The sequence below is a fragment of the Tetrao urogallus genome (genome assembly GCF_951394365.1).
Source record: "Tetrao urogallus genome assembly, chromosome: 5".
NCBI lineage: Eukaryota > Metazoa > Chordata > Aves > Galliformes > Phasianidae > Tetrao > Tetrao urogallus.
In genome coordinates this window covers 60804787-60822376 of record NC_136818.1, presented here as the reverse complement: position 1 = coordinate 60822376, position 17590 = coordinate 60804787, and the positions used below count along the sequence as shown (strand labels likewise).

The 17590-nt window shown below is 39.2% G+C and overlaps 1 protein-coding gene across 9 annotated transcripts; it reads right to left on the bottom strand.

The window, feature by feature from the left end:
* Positions 1–3191: 3191 nt before the first annotated feature.
* Positions 3192–17367, bottom strand: PLEKHA1 (pleckstrin homology domain containing A1; the record flags this gene model as incomplete). 9 transcript variants are annotated; one of them, XM_079536262.1, is made up of 12 exons in its annotated part: positions 3192–3521; positions 6247–6321; positions 7356–7445; positions 8672–8735; positions 9581–9645; positions 10213–10281; positions 11091–11234; positions 11827–11958; positions 13490–13587; positions 15743–15788; positions 16590–16646; positions 17227–17367. In XM_079536262.1, the coding sequence occupies 12 exons, from the start codon at positions 17365–17367 to the stop codon at positions 3192–3194; spliced, it is 1311 nt and encodes a 436-aa protein (XP_079392388.1). The 9 variants fall into 9 exon arrangements, with proteins under 9 accessions (XP_079392388.1, XP_079392389.1, XP_079392391.1 ...); XM_079536265.1 differs by having other exon boundaries at positions 3296–3521; positions 6247–6305; XM_079536264.1 differs by having other exon boundaries at positions 3296–3521; positions 6217–6287.
* Positions 17368–17590: the final 223 nt, after the last annotated feature.

The following is a 17590-nucleotide window of genomic DNA, read 5'->3' as shown; positions in this document are numbered from 1 at the left end:
CCTTTACCAACGAGTTCCAGTTGCTTTCTTAGGCAGCACAGCAAAGCCAAAGCAAAAAAGCAAGGCAGCCATTTGGAACACAGTTCACAGAGCAGCCCTCATTACTTCAGCAGAACATCCCCGAAGTGCTGCAGTCACACTGGCATCAGACAGCTGCACACTGTGCTCCAAAGCACGGGTGGGAATTACAAGGCTAAAAGCAGCTGATAGCACCAAAGCACTGGAACAGGCTGCCCAAGGAGGCTGGGGATGCCCCATCCCTGGAGGCATTCGAGGCCAGGCTGGATGTGGCTCTGGGCAGCCTGGTCTGGTGGCTGGAGACCCTGCACAGGGCAGGGGGTTGGAACCAGATGGTCAGTGTGGTTCTTTTCAACCCATGCCATTCTGTGATTCTATGACAGAAAGCACAATTACACTCATCGCACAGAGCAATGCCATTGTAGATCCTGACTGTGACCTCTAGGTGGTGCTGGCATCCCGTCACTGCAGGAGCTCAGACAAGTGCATGCACTGAACTATATTCTGGACCACTACGTTTGGCAGCTGCCTTCGGAGCAGCTGAATCGCAGGTTTAGCAGTCAATACTGCAGCAAGAAACTTAAGGAAAGGTATAGCTGTGAAGAATTAGTCAATTTCCTCTCCAATAAAGGAGAGGCAATAGCAAATGCTTAACGAACAGATGTATGACAGCACACAGCAACACACCTCACTTATTTCAGTGCCCACAGCTCAGGTCACAATGGTCTCTGAAGAAAAGCTAAGATGCATTAATTCTGTCAGAAGATGTCACAATCTAACTGGATTTGGATAACTATGTACCACCTGTATAAAACACTGTATTCAGTTACATTCCTTTATCTGAAGCTTGCATGTTGTTGAGACCCCAGTTCACTGCACCACACTGCAGTGCAGTCACTCTGGTGTGACGAAAGCCTGCTGTTGCACAGCGAGCTGCTTCCAGGTGTCACAGACATGATTTCTCCTGTGTAACACTGAAAACACCACAAAAACATTCAATGCACTGCAAGAAAACAGAGGCAGCTGTTACTTTAAGTTACCCAAAGTGATTTATTGACAATTTAAATGTGACATATTTACAGCACTGTTTCTAAAATAATTTAACAATTTTCATAGATTTATAAAAGTACTGATAAATAGGAGACCCTGACAATTACCAACCACAAATATTCCCCTATTCTACTGAGCTACATCAGTAGTTCTTTCTGTTGCCCCCCTCCCTCTCTTTTTAAAAGATCCACAATGGAGCTGCTTCACCTCCACCCGATGTGTAAAATTGCCAATACCAAAATATAGTAAAATGAACATGCAGTGTGAAAGCTGTACCAGAGCAAGTGATTTCAGATGTTAGACTACAGTAAAAATATTTTAATGCAAAGTGCCTTCCACACCGAATGTACTTGTGAAAAAATAAGCCTTTGAAGAGCTATTGTTTTGTCTTTAAAGAAGTTAAAACCTACAATACTAGTTTAGACACTTACAGAAGCTTCCAATTCTGTGCTAGTTTTCACATGTATCTAAAGAGTCAAAGAAAACCAGTAATATACAAACACCACTGCCTTAAGACTGTGGTTAGTTAGCTTATGGATAAAAAAATGAAGGTGCTGACATAACTCAAGGTTCTGAAATTAGACTATATTTCACTGTTCCATCCTTGGATCAGCAAATGATCACGGTAAAGCCATCCGTATCTCTCAGGCAGGAAGTCAGTTTGGAAGTCAGAGAGCAGATGGACTGGTATGATATGTATCTTAGGTCAGAGCAGGCAGAAAAGTAACACAAAGCTGGACTGAACCACAGTAAGCAGCAGCAATGACATATCTGTGGGCTTCTGATTAGAACAGCTTTTCAGAAACGATGAGAAGCACACGCTCAATCTAATGCAATGCTTGAAATGTAAAGGTTCCTCCCCTCTGCACCACCGAAGCCCCGTGACGCAGTGTACACAAACAACAAGCATTCATTCTCTCTTTCCCAAAAACATCTATTGCACAGCCAGTAGATGCAATACCAGAAGCCTGGCATCCCTAGCACAGGCTTTCTATTTTTAAACAGCCGTTTCAAACAACGCTATTCAGAACAACTCTCAACCCGGGGTTCAAAGCCACTGAGAATGGTTTGTGTACACACCTAATGTGAAAGTGTTTCAACAACGTGAGAAAAAACACAGGCACTTAAGATCGTTAGTGCACCAAAAGTTATAGGCCACAATTGCATGACTGTGAACAGTTCAGTACCAATAAGGACAAAACTAAACGAGGAGGTCTTCCACTGATCCAACACAGAAACAACTGTTCACAAAGCACTGATAAGAAAACCATCCTCAACACAGTAATCAAACGATACGTTCAGACACTGAATAAAAATAATTACTGCTAAGCCTCATGTAACACAATATAAACCCTATGTAGTTCAAAAGGTCCAAAGTGTCCAAACTCACAAGTCCAATTTCCCTCCTCCCCCACTCCATAACATTACATGCAGTCCGTTAAAATCCAAATGTGCAAAAAGTTATAACCCACCTTTAGGAGTGCATCAAAAATAGACTATTCAAAATATTATTTTAGTGGAAATTTTTCAGCACCATAACTAGAATTCCAAGGGAGCCCAGAATTCTTATTCTGATAACAATTCAGTTGACACTTTTGATCCTAAAGAACAGAAGAAACATTTTGTGCATTTCCTGCTATCTGAAAGCCATGGAGAGAAACAATTCTCACACGTGCATAAAATCCTACCGTAGTTCAGAATGAAGTTAAGTAATCACATATCTTGGCAATCAGGTTTTCACAGCACAGTATTAATTGTAAATTTAGTTTGCCAGATTAGGAATGAAAAGTTGCTGGTACCTTGCTAACCTGCAAAAGTACATTTTTGGTTTTGTCTTTTATTTACTTTGTAAATTGTGCAGTTTGGCCCCTCCCTGGTGATTCACTATCAGGCTTTGAGAAAACACATGAGGTCCATTTTTGACCCTCAGCTGAAAGGCAATATACAAACATATATATACACATATGTGTACATAAACACACATACATATATATATATATATATAAAAATCAGTGTTTGCTTTTTATTTTTGTTCTTATTTCCTGTAATTTTCTTTGGTTAAAAGTCTGAGCAAGGAAATTAGAGGACCGAACAAATGGATCATTCTCCAAACACTTCCATCATTACACATCGCTAACTGGAAGGCTGGCGTCATCCAGATCCACAAGGCCAGGATCCTGTTCCTGAGTGCCATTTTTGCTTTGGGGTTCCCAGAGGCCCTGTTCAGTCACTTTGGCAGCTGATTCTCTTGCAGCGACAGCCGGGATCTTGTAGCTCCCTGGCTTGGCCTTGGTAAAAGACTCGTGAAATCCTCGCTTCTCCAAGGCAGGGTATTTGGCGTGAGGGTTTGGGACCAGAGGGCTGTTGTGAGTGGCTGTGGAATGTGAGGTGGCTGGGGCTGGGAGGGCAGAACGGAGAGCATGGTTGGGGTCGGAAGAAGACTCGGGATGCTCCTGGAAAAGAAGGGCACGCGTCAGATCAAGTCACTGACACCGCATTGCAAAGATGCAGTCTCAGATTTCACTCTCAGAAACAAAATCAAGACAGGAAATACACAAAGCAAAGCGTCAGCCATAGCAGGAGGAGCCAAGTGCTTTCCCAAGGCAGTGTATTAAGTGTGAGCCTACAGCAGTGTGTGACAGCAACATCCATTGCTACATTTGAAGAAATTACATTTCTCAAATCAAGCGCAGCAGCTCCTTACGCTTTATAATGTAGTCCAGCAAACTGAAGCTTCTCATTTTATTAAGACTTTTATAACCTTCTGAAGACGTGCACCTTCAAAACTATTGAAAATGACATCTTTCAGAAATAAATTGATTCCAATGTTTACATACAACAGGCACTTGCATCCTAAATCCTGAAGCAGCACGCATTTTACAGGTTGCCCAAGGAGGCTGTGGATGCCCCATCCCAAGGCCAGGCTGGATGTGGCTCTGGGCAGCCTGGGCTGGTGGTTGGTGACCCTGCACATAGCAGGGGGGGGCTGAAACTAAATGGTCTTTGAGGTCTTTTTCAACCCAGGCCATTCAATGATTCTATGATGCTCTTCATTCTTCTCGCAAGGATCAATCTCCTTCATTTATTTTGGGGACTAAAGAGAAATGGCAACTCTGCTTTGCTATCAAAACCACATAAGAGCTCCAAAGTTAATGGCCCAGAAAAAAAAAATCTTATTCCTTTCAACTGTCAAGTTACTTTCTTGGGTTAATAACTGTTACCTGCCATTCTGTTGACCTTTACAAACTGCTTTCATGAGACTGACACTGTAGAAAATAATCTAACATTCACTTCCTGAAAGAAATAAATTACCAAACCATCTAGGTACTATTTAGAAATCTAAGGCACAGAGTGCACTTTTAGACCTGCTAGGTGATGGGAGCAGTAAGGGATGCAATTTAACTATAGTGAGAAAATACAAAAAAATGGCTGCTTCATGCTGACAGGAGAAAAGCTCTAAAGGCTTGGAGGCTCAGTCTTTGACCTGGGAGCCTGGGACATCTTTCAGCAGTGCAGGTGGCATCCTGAAGGTACCACTAATAAGGATGAAACAAAAGAACTGAGGGACAATTGATCTTAGAAAAGCTGGAATCGTTTTGGATTGGCTATACTTGTACTGTCTACTAAACACATCCTCACATCCAGGCAATAACTGCAACAGCTTTTATAGCTGTATCTATCCGTATCGGTGATCTACAATGAACAGACTTTAAGAAAATAAAGCTTGTGTGTCCACGAGCATGTGGAATCAAGCGAGCCATCATCACAGCAACTTGTATGCAGCCAGGGGCTAGGTATCCCCTTGAACCATGACATGAGGACAGCCTACCTGACCTACACCTCTACCTCCAGAAGACAGAGTCTCAGATTCTGCATCCTATCTGTCAGTTCTGCAAGGATGTCTCAAAGACCTTGGGACAGCTAAAACAGCACGGGATGTTAAGTTAAATAATACGACCAGAACAACGTGCAGTGATGCACTGAATACTTCACTGCATGTATTAGGAGCTGCCGCTGCTGCCACTTCTGCAATGCAATGTTCTGTGTTAGTGCAGGAACTGAAGAAACCGGCAAACCCACGTGTGGACACAAATCAAGGCACTTCTCAAGCACTTTATTAGCAAAAAAAACCTATCACAGATGTGTCCAAGATGCAAATACATATCCTAAATGAAATCATTTTTCCATAGCAGTTTCCATAGTTTCTTTCAGAACGCTATGACAGCGATTCATAAATGCAGTCATAATGGATTCTGCCAAATAACATCATATTTCTTTTCCATATGATGCAATACTACAGGATGAAGGAGCTGTTCATCTTTCTCTGGACTTCAATTTTGTGCTCAAATTCAATAAAGTTTTACATATTAATTGCACTGCTGTATTTCAGACCTGACTGACAGCTCACTTTAAGAAAAACATTTGCTTTAGGAGATTGTATGATTCAGCATATTACCACTGCTCATCTTTTTAACAATGCTCACAGGTGAACACGTGGGACAGCAGTGAGGGAGCTGAGAACGAGATCTCTACACAAAACTTTCTGATTATATCAGCCAAAGGATACTTGGATTTTACTACCCACACTAATTTCACATTTAAAAGACTTTGCTGCTACGTTCCTCTCAAGCTGCACTGCTTTGAACAACGACCGCACATTACAACGCTGCTACGTTTGAACTAAATTTCATGCAGACACTTACAAGCCATGCAGATCAGGCTGCAGTATTATCCTTCCAATTGCTGGAGTTAAGACGTGCAGTTCTGTGCACGCATCTGCATTAGTTTGTGGGTAGCTGAAGTTTAATTTTGCTTTTGCACAGTTTCAAAAAAAAATTTGAAGTAAAACGGCAACATGAACTCTCATGCAAATTGGTTTCTGTACTTTCATTTCTAAATTATATTACATAATTTGCTGTGTTTTAAAACATATTCTAGTTTGAAGTAAATGTTTTTGTCACTTTTCAACTCCAATTATTTTAAAGGCAAGAAAATACAGCGCAAACCTGTAAGTGAATGATGTAATTTATGAGTTAGTTCTCAGTAATGGTAACAGGTAGCATTACTTTTAGTTTCTTAATAGCGCAAATTAGTCTCTAGTTCTACGCCCTCTGTTAAGAAGGCAAGTTTCCATGAGAGCCCACATACGTGCTGCATTCACCAGTTCTTGATGTATACCTCTGTATACAAGGATTCGACAGCCTTCTGGCCTGCCGCATCTGGAACACAGTGCAAAGCTAAGATTAGAGTAACCTATACTTGGGGAAAGAAGAGAGGGAGAGAGAAAAGGGATGCAGACAGTAACAGCGAGGTTGCTCAGTTAGCCCCACGAAGGAAACAAACCAGCATACACAAGGAAAAGTTATCTGCACATTTTCATGCCCCCCGAAAGAAATAAGATTTACGATAGGAAGTTATTATTTAAAACCAGCTCTCAGCTGCGAAAATAACTGGCAGCTTAGGTTCAGTTGACAGAAACATCAATGCAAATACGTAGTCAGGTGCCAGATTTAAGTTACTGGATTTCAGATTATGGGGGTGATGACATATTCAGCTTATTACAAAACATCCCATAGCCAGAAAGTGAAGAAGCATACCTTGCAGCATCTGAACTGTACAGTATTCCATTTGTTCTATCTGGCTATACGTGGGGACGCTGTGACGTAGTTTAAATGCAAGTATGGATGAAATGCTGGCATCCACACAGCTTCACAAACATGAAGGTTTGTCACAGTGCCTCAGTTCAGTAATGCTAGATGGTGTTCACACTACGTTTCCAACAGCAAAGCCTAATTCATGCGAGCAGACATTTCTTCAGAAAGTGTTTTAAATGTGAACCTGTATCTGCACATACAATGAACTACGAGCAACAGACAACGATAGTCTAGCAGCTAGAGTTGTTGCAAGCACATTAGGATTTCGTCACTGGAATGCAAAATTCAGTTACCAAAAATGCCTCGCAGGAATTAGGAAGGTTCCATTTTACTCATAACAGCATAGCAACAAAAGATCCAACTGAACTCAGAAGAATTCTTCTATGTTAGCACTTGCATTACCTACATGTTCAAGACAGTACAATGCATGTAAAGCAACATATAGATAAGACTAAGCTAAGTGTTCATTAAAAACACAAAATAATTTATGCCTGTCAGTAGGAAATTTCATGCAAAGATGCCACTTTACTACAGGACAGAATGGAAGACAGACAAAAAGTAAAAAATCTAGAACCTCATGTGCAGAAGTGAACACCAACTAATTGCATTTCTTTAAGTTTCAGAGTAACATACGGAAGCTGCTGATCTTCCAGGTCCCCGCTGTGCTACAATGGCCCCAGAAATTGCTTTTATCCAGCTGTGCATGTCTTCTGGGCTGTCCGCCTGGATCAAACAACACGAGGCAGGTTTAACTATCAGCTCTTTTCTCAGCATGCTGACCATCTGCATAAAAATCAGAGCCTTATCCCACTGTAACCGTCTCTTATTTAAAGCCACATGGACTTGTATTTCTTAAAGCTGACATTTCTTAAAATTTTGCCTTGAATTTACCATTACATACTTATGTTTCTATAAAATAATAAGCAGCAAGTGTATAAATAAGTACACACACAAATACTATTTACATATTCTAGGTTCATTTTTTTTCCTTAGTTTAAACAAACAAATTAAACCACCCACATTAATTGTTACAGGAGATCTGCTGACCTCCCTCAGGGGACTCTGCACAATGACAACTTCTGCATCTCAGCCACTTTACTTCTATGAGGTAATTACTGAAGAGCTACAGCAAAATAAGAAGCAGTCTATATTCAGAGTCTGCTATACATTTACATAGATCAAGGGTCTTATAAAGATGAAACAGATTGACAGTGAGTGTCTGAGACAAAGAAGAAGCTAAAGCTCCCTCTATTAGGTTGCATTTGACTAAAACTAGCATATACACCATCAGAAGCACGTGTAACATGTCAATTCTGTTCAGCTGTGAGACAGCTCAGAACTCAGCATTTGGCTCCAAAACCTTTATCAGATGACACAGGCCATTCTGATCCTACAAGAGAAAGCTGGAAATGATTTCCTCCTCCAGAAACAGGAGAAATAGCACTATAAGCATCACACTTCCACACAGCTAGACAATGCAAGCCTTTGAGATTTACACTAAATCAAACCTTAAAAAAATAACATGGTAAAGATGCAGTGAATAACATGCATACAGATACATACTGCCAAAAATACTTTCAGATACTGGGTGTTCCTGTGCTATTTTCATGTGGCAACTAATTTCAATCTAAGAACTCAATTACTATAAATAAAAATTCAGTACCTCAAAGTAAAAGATTTAGTATATTGAGTGGATACTATGGAATTTGAAAACCCAAATACCAACCAAATCACACTAGGATTTACTGCTTTTTACTGTATTGCTCTTAGATACCAACAACACTTGCTGTTATTCAGAGTACCTCTCGCATGCATCTTCTAAACATAACGAAAATTGTATTCCTTCTGAAAATTACAGTACATTTAAATCCAACTTCAGAAGACAAATGGCACTGCTTCTTTGCTTTGACAATGTCAATCTGTTTCACCCAAAGTTTAGAAGAAATTACCTGTACATAAAAGGTTCGAGAAGTAGTGACAATTTCAAAGAGATTGTCTCTCATCATGATATCACTGCAAATGAAAGAAAAGAGTTCACCAGGAAGTTCAACTTTCCCAATTCACTTTAATACTCTACACCGTGCAGAGAACCAAAGCATGTGCTGTCTAAAGACCTCTGCATTCTTCATCACCCTGTATTTTTTCCTTAAAAAAAAAAAAAAGTAGAAAAAGAGCAACTCATATTGAACTTAGCCTGAAGACTCTTTAGTTCACTAGTGACACGCATGCTTGCTCGATATTTTTAATCTGAACATTCAAATTCCTATTATATTAAGTTCAAATACTGTTTTCATCAGATTTCTCCTAGACTTCATATTTATATTTTGGTTTTGATTTGGCAAAACGTTATTCCTAAATAGCAGCCTGCTTAAAAGAAAAAAAAGCACAGTATCTATCTCCACAGCTACAGAGCTGATTCATTCCTTATATTGCCACTCATTAGAAAGCAAACACAAGGAGACAGTGAGTCCTCATCTATACTTTGGTCGTTTGGCTCGAGTGCTTGAGTAAGACAAAGGTCTAAAGACTGTAAAAGCAGAAAAGGGACAACTAGAATTGTTGCCCCAAATCAGACAGTACTTATGCTTCTCTGACTCATGACTGTATGATATTCCTTTATTCTGCCCTCATCCAATCTATTTGCATTCTACAACAGTAGTCAAACACTGTATGTGTGGAACACAGCATAATGCAGCACTCCCATTATCAGTTTTACACACAAACTACCTGTTGCAAATGAAGAGCATCATACATGCATAGTAAACTGAAGCTATTTAAGTTCCTCCATGTTTCCAACAAGCAGCCCAGTCACAACATGCAGCATACTGTGTCCCAAGCACCAGCTCTTCTCTCCTCACCTTTGTTTGCATTCCTGAACTTTATGGACCTCTTTAAGTGGTATAACTCTGAGAGGTTCCTTCTCCTGAAAAAAGATAGAAATACTACTTTTAGGAAACACACAGCACTGCTTGTGAACAGCAGATTTCCTTCCCTGTCTTGGGTGCCATGAGGAAAGATCCCACCATTTGTATGATAAGCATCCCCTCATCCTAACTTCAGATCAAGAACTGCAAGATTAGTCACGTCCCTCCACAAAATGAGCTGCTGTTCAAGAATAAAGTGTATGTGAGAATGAAGTGACACAAGATATTAAAACAAAATCAAGGTGATTACAGAATATACCCTATCATTCTTCAGTGCAGTACTGGCAGAACCCTAAAAAGAAGACTAAAGGCTGATTTAACAGCCACTCTAATCATTTTTAGCATTAAATGGGGAGGCTGGTGACCCTGCATGTGGCAGGTGGTTGGAGATTCATTATCCTTGAGGTCCCTTCCAACCCTCGTCATTCTGTGATTTTTTTCTTCTTCCCAATCATGAAGTTATTATAAGACACTGGTACAAGTTTCAAGAGTACAAGGACACATTTTTCAAAAGCATTTTGGATTTTCTTGGAAGTATCTTTGAGAAGCAACAATCAGAATCTTACCAGTTCGGACTTAAAATATCCTATTGTGTTTTCATCCAACTGAAAGTATCTTCTTTTCCAGTTCTTCATCTGCAAAAGGAAAATAACTTCATATATAATACATACACAGTAATATATATATATATTCCCCAAGACTGCCTTTTGGCAGGGGAGAGCACTGAGATGATTTTATAGTAGAAAATACTGGCTTCTGAAAGTTTTTTGTGCAAAAACCTCCACTTAAAATTGTAGCAGAAATGTAAGAAGACACTAATTAAGTTAAATGCTTCTAAGTTAATTTTCAGTGAAAAACTGAAAATGCTACCAGAAGGTTCATAATTCAAGATAAAATGAGTCTGAGGGCTCACAGTATGTATATCTTGCCTAATCTGAAGAGTTTATTTGCTTTTAGTCAATTTAGCAAGGCATCACATGAACAGTTCCACTGGTATTAATCAGCCTAACAAGTGGTACAATTCTTCCTCTGAACTACAGTAAAATTGTAGCACACTAAAATAGTGTTTTGTAAACATCTCAGTGATTTAAAAAGGAATCGATTTCTAATTCAGATGCTTCTAGGAAACAAAATAAGGAGCTCAACATAACTGCAGTAGAGCAGAAGTTTTAGTTGAATGCACTAACCATAATGCGAAGACCTATGCGTGAACAAATTTTTCTCTCCAAAACATCAACAACGTGGAAGACCATGAATACAAAAAAGACAAGTTATATTCCACAGTAGGACACTGCTTACCTTTAATCAGCCTTAATACTGGCAGCAATGCTGTAATTGCTGGTAACCATGTTTTTTTCTTTACATCTGTCTACTTGGTAAGCAGAACTACCACGTTAAGACCTTTGCTCTCGACTAAGGAAACACGCTGATCTCAAGTGCTTACCACTGCTCCTTGTTTTACACAGTAGCCAGCTTTGATAATAGCATTATCTGGGGGATGTTTGGCAGTAAAATAAGGAAGGTGACTTTGTGATCGTTTCAGGTAACTCCTGTCACCTCCTTCACTGCACTCGTTGACTTCTTCTTTCTAGAAAAGAAAAAAAAGAGGGAAGTTCAGCATATTCTCATTCTTTTTTCTAATGGTGAACCTACACTACCATGCTATTGTCAGGATCTGGGCATGGAAAGACAGGATTTAAACAGCAAGGATGTTTTCTATTTTTTTTTTTTTTTTTTTTTTTATTGTTGTCCCACAAACTCCTGATGTTTCTGTGTGAATTTCCACCCCTTCCCCCACCCCAAATGTTACTGTATGTCAAGGTGATGCTTTTGTGCAAGATTAACTCTTACCTCTCACTCAAGAGGAAATGGTTACCTTAGAACATAATAATTTCTAGGCAAAACTAGGGTTACTTCTGAAAGAATGCTTTACCTCACATATTTTCACTGAACTTCACTTTCTATCTTCACAAGCTCATTTCCTATGGTTCTTTGTGATAGTTTAATCTGTTGCCATCCTTACTACCTCTAGTAGCATAGCACAATCAACTGACATCAACTCCTTTCACTCCACTCTTCCTGCCCATTAAGATGACAGAACTTTGGCACCATTAACCCCAACAACTCATTTCAGACACATCCAAAAAAAAATAATACCCCACTTCTCCCAGAGGTATTACCTGGGTAGGTGTAATGATAGGAACACCACCAACAATTTCTGTCCTGTAAGACACTTGCTTCTTTCCACCTGGGCTTTCAGCTTGACGGTTTGCATTATCCATTTGACACAGAGGATCAGACTGCTTTGGTACCTCAAATTGAAACACAACAATTAACTATGTTTTACAAAATTCGTATGAAAACAGAAAGAAAAACAAAACAAAACAAAAACCTAAGAAATACTTTCAGTTTGCACTCAGCAGGATTTAAGAAATGTTTTCTAATTGTACAGGCTAGAAACAGTTTACGTGAAAATATGTTGCAATGGCCATTCTTCAGTCCTCAGAAGAAGACCAATTAAGATGCCACCAAGTTGAAATGAATTCTAAAAATCAGTTCCAAGCTTTGCCATGATCGCTAGACTTGATCTTCCAGAAGGATGTCTAGTTTGTAGAACTTGTTCTTTATATCCCACTTCCTTTCACATTTCCTCAAATCAGTAATAAGTGCTGAATGGAGACTCCTAGATAAATATACAGGCCAGTCAAATTCCTTCAGGAAGAAGTGATACCCAGATTCTCTTTTTACACAGTGAATTTTCACACAAGTCTTTGGTACACTCAAAACTTGAAATTGAATGGATCTAGCCAAGAACAGCAGCTACTTTATAGTTTGCTGTGATTCTAGTCTGTACAGCCAGGACTGCACGTTTTACAAACAAAAGAATCATAGAATGGCTTAGGTTGGAGAGGACTTTAAGTATCATCTCGTTCCAATCTGCAGAGAAGTATGAGCAGTCCTGAGAGCACAAGTGTCAGCCTGGGACAGCTTTCCCCTGCTCCTCTTCATGAAAAACAGAAAACCACAAAGCCTTCTCACTCTGGTTTTATTTATTAGTAATAGTGAAGTTTTTCCAAGTCCAAACAAATGCCTGCATTAAAACAGTTCCAACAACTCACAGAAACATCCCTAGATAACCCCCAAATATGAGAAAGCTACCACCACCAACAAGAAATAAACTGTGCTCTGCTCAGAACTCTTTCTTGTAAGGGTATGTTCTTAAAACAGCTCATATCATCACTTCCCCAAATATGGACAGAAACAAAACCATAACTTCTGTCTCTTAACAGACTGAGGTAATCCACAGATGTTTTCCATGATGCGATAACCAGCTGCCCTGCTACAAACCAGGAAAGTAATTTAGCAGTTTTAGGAACACAGTTAATAGCTTAATACTTCTTTGAAAAGATATTACTTGAAATCAGGTAAGAGCCTTTGTAACACAGCATCATGTACCTGTTCACTATTTTAATAATACTTTATGAATTATTAAACTTCAGGTGACATCAGGTAAATGCGTGAGTACATTTCTTTGCCTGCAAGCATTTTCCAGATATTTCAATTAATACAACAGCATACAGTAATTTAAAACCTTTATTAGAGACTTTCACGTGTTTTATTGAAGTTAAGCTCACATTTTTGTCCAATTTCCAAAGCAAAAGGCAAACAAAAATGAACTCAAGTTTAGGAGGGAGTTCTGTTTGGTTCCTTCAAGTCTTGGAAATGAGCCAACACTTGTTTACAGAGATAAAATGGCCACTCCAGTGTGAAAGCCAGAGACGTGCAACACGTTGACAAAGCTGACATTTGAAAACAGTGCTACATAGGAATGAAATCACTTACTGTGATTTTGGTAGCTTTGTTCAGAACATTCACCCATTCTACTAGGTCTTGCTGATCATTGGCTTGTAGAAAATATTTTCTCATCCCTGCATTCATAACTGTTAAAAAGCACGGCAAAAAGTTAAGAAAACTGAAATTTAAGAGCAAGCTTCACACCACAGTAAGAGCTATTTCAAACAGATAAGCCAGTTCAAGTGGTTAAGCTCAGTGCTGCATTTCTTCTTGGTAAGATACACATACAACCACTGACTGGCTTCCTTTATTCAGAGGAAGCCTCACCTTCTTGCCTTTTTAAAAACAAAAACAACTGCAACACTTAAAATGCAGCACACACGATCTGTTCAATACTTTTTATTTAAAAGGAAGTACTGGATTTTAGTCAGAATGTTTTTTTTTATAGCTGTTTCCTTTTCCCAGTCTCAATTTCCCCAAGCATTAAGCATTACACTTCTGCAGTTTTGACTTTCAATCCTCTGCCCACCATCTACCATCCTTTGCAATAAATTCATTAATGCAATACAATCTCAGATTATTAATTAAATGATCAATATTGATTTTTCCAGCAGTAAATACATGATGGCCTGGACCACACACCTTTAAAAGAGTCAGAACACAAAACTTTTATTTTATTTTAGTAATTTGACAAAGAAAGCAGAACTCTAGTAATTCTATATTTCCACCCAGAAACACCCAGCAGACTTTTATCCAAAAAGGACAAACATCCTTCTTTCTGAGTCAAAGTGAAAAACCATCACTAGGGACCTCACAAACTAAGAATTTACACTGAAAGAGCATTAAGATAACCTCCAACTAAAGCTCTCCCTGCAAAGAATTTGCAGGGAAAGGGAAAGAACTGCAAAGTATTTGCTGCTTTACCTGTAACACCACAGTTCAAGTCATCACTAACATACATGCTAGAAGCAGATACTTCCACATTGCCTTCACCACTTCCCCCAAGCAGGTGGCTTAAAGCAAATATTATTAGATGCAAATATCAATTCAAAATGCAGAACTGTAGAATGAGTTGACAACAAAATTCCTTCAAAATTTAAAAGAATGACAATAAATAGGACTTCTTTTTCCCCTCTCCTGAAAGGTTCAAAGAGTCCTTAATGAGCCAAGAATATTAGAAGCTGTAAGTCAGCAACCTGGACAATTAAGGCTTCTTAGAGCTGGCCCAGCATTAAATGTAACTTTACTGCTGATGAGGATAAACATCTCTGCATGTCGATATGGAGAGGAATCTGTAGATGGCACTGAACTGACACACGAGGTACAGAATCCCTGCAGCTCTACACGCAGGGTGATTTCCAAGAGTTTCATGAGCTCCAACACAGGCACCTTAGAGAAACCCAGCGCAAAGGAGGCAACTCCCTCCAGGGAGGAAACAATACATTGCATGGGTCACACCACGTGTTAACCTTGTGTGGATCTGCACAAAGTGCAGCAAAGCTGCCTCCTCTGGGCCTGTGTGTAACACTACCCTTGGCAAAGGTGCTACCTAACTGCCAAAAAACCCTGCAGGCATTTCCAGCACCTTCAACTGAGATAAAGCTCTTATGAGAATGCAGTCATAAAGAAAGGTTGCTTGTGAACAGAATAGTGACCAACGACCATCTTTATGTATCGTTTTGTGAGTGCTAACAGCTTGCTATGAAATTCTGGAATCACGTTAAGCTCTGGAGAATTGACTTAGTTATAAGAAAAATTATTTAAAAAAATCTAAGGGATTTTATGAGCTGCCAAAGCTTTACCCAAGTTGAAACAAGCTCAAGCATCAAGAAACCTAGAAGGTACCCCAAGCAAATTATTTCCTTCATTGAAGCATCATAGGCTGAAATTTAACCCAAGAGCATTGGCAAGCATTATGGTGTTTTAATATCCATTAAATGTACTCTTTTATGAGCAATACAGATTAAAATAGTTAGATGACTTGCCTCCATAGCTGACAGGCATGCTGTATCTCTGAAAACAGCCATCATTTTTAATTAGCTTATTAATGTCTCAAAAACTTCAAAAATCTGAAGAAACAACTCTTACCTACTCCTCATTAAGCTGAAATATGAAAAAGCCATAAAAACACATCACGAAGAAACCAGCATCACGCCCGTACTAAAGAGGAAATGGTGAGCACAAGCCATTTCTAAAAACAACACTACCAGCTGTATCTAGTAATAGAATTGCAGAACGTTTCTGCAAGTTTCAAGTTTCTGAAGAACTTACTTGGCACGCATGCTGCACACAAGAACTTACCAAAACAGAACTCTGCCTTTGGCCTCAGCTTAGTTGCATCGCTAACCTAGCAGGAAAATTAACATCTTAAATATCACTGAGTACACAAAATATACATCAAACATCACCACACTCTCTTGTAAACGGCTGAATTTGAAGATGAGCAACATAGTGTGTGCTACAGATCTCATTATACCTATGACGATACACAGACAAAAAGAAAAACATTACGTAATATTCAGTTTAAGGTGTACATCCTATGGCAAAAAGACAGCTTAAGCCACATGCTCCTATTCCTTAAATGTTAGGATTCCCCATCCTTCTAAAGAAGGGAAAAATCTCACAGACAAAATGTTGAAGTTGCCAAATGCAACGCTTCTATTTGCATTTTAACTTCTGTATCTCAATGGAACTAAAAATTCAAAAGCATTTCCTACTGCTCAGGGCTTCAGTCACTAAATGTGAGCTTTCAGTCAAAGCAGTAGGAAGGAAAAAAATAGGAAGGAGATGGGTACAGAAATGTCTGTAAAGATGTGCCCGTGGTATCGATGTGGCTACTTATATCTCTCATAAGAACAGAAAAAGTAGGTGATAAGATGAAGGAGAAGAACAAAAGGAAAAAGTTACATGCAAAAAAAGGTTGATTTTTTCCACTCATTTCTTAATGCAAAATTTGCTGTAAGTTTAAGCATAGAGACTCTTTAGTTTTCCTGGGCAAGTAAATGAATAAGAATTCAGTATTTACTACAAGTTTCACTGTTCTGTTATTCAAGATTATTATTACTGCAAACTATCACACCCAATGACTTATCTTCTACTTCATACCCATATCAATATCTACCAACAGGTGTCCTACGTATCACCTTACCTTTGAAATATAGGTAAGTTTAATGACTCCAACAGGCGGAGACCCAGAGGGAAGGTTCTGAAACAAATCAATGTTACAAAGTGAGACTAAACCATTGTCACTTCACGTTCAGAGTTTACAGATAAAAAGCGAATCATTCAGTGCCACAAAGAAAATCCAACAGGTTTTTACAGACAATACACAATGTACGCTTCCAACAGGATCTAAACCACTTGTTTATTACACACATCTGGTAAACTAAAAACAGAAAGACTGCTAGAAACAATACAAGCAGTAATTGTTTCAGAGGTGTATGCATTTGACTAGAGGAAAAAAGGATTCTTGCAGGTCTCCAACCAGGAAATCCGGAAAGAATACTTTTTCCTTAACAGATGTTGGCATCTTATGTATTTTGATCAGGGCAGGCGGAAGGGACAAGAAGTGACATTTAGCTGTTATGCCACATACTTCAAAGGCTGCCTCGTGTATTTTCTAAGAGAGATGGAAAAGCTGTTGTTTTATATATATATTTTTTTCCTTTCTTAAAGTTTCCACATGCATAGAACTAATAACAAAGCACTTTTTCAACTTTTTAATACACGTACAGAAGGAAAGAAATCAAACTGATCCATTTGGCCTAATAACTATTGCACCTCACCTGGGGGTTATCCATGTACCAGACCAGACTGTCTTCTCTCGTGTCCAGAATGAAGTATCGCCGCAGAAACTTCCCGCTATTCTCATTTTCTTCAATGTCTAAGAAACCACAAATGCGATTCTGACGATCCACATAAGGCATTTCTGACCCAGAACATCACACTGCAAAACAAGAAGGAGACAAGTAAAGCAAAGCTCCTCAGAACTGCTTTTAAGACCACTCCAACTTTTCAAGCAGTTTCAACTCGGACCCAAAAGAGATTTCTACAGAAGAATCAGTGAAGTGTAGCTGTTTCCTCCCACAGATGGCTCGTCCTTACTTCCTTGAAGCACACACTCAGGATATCTAAGCAGTAATTAAAGTG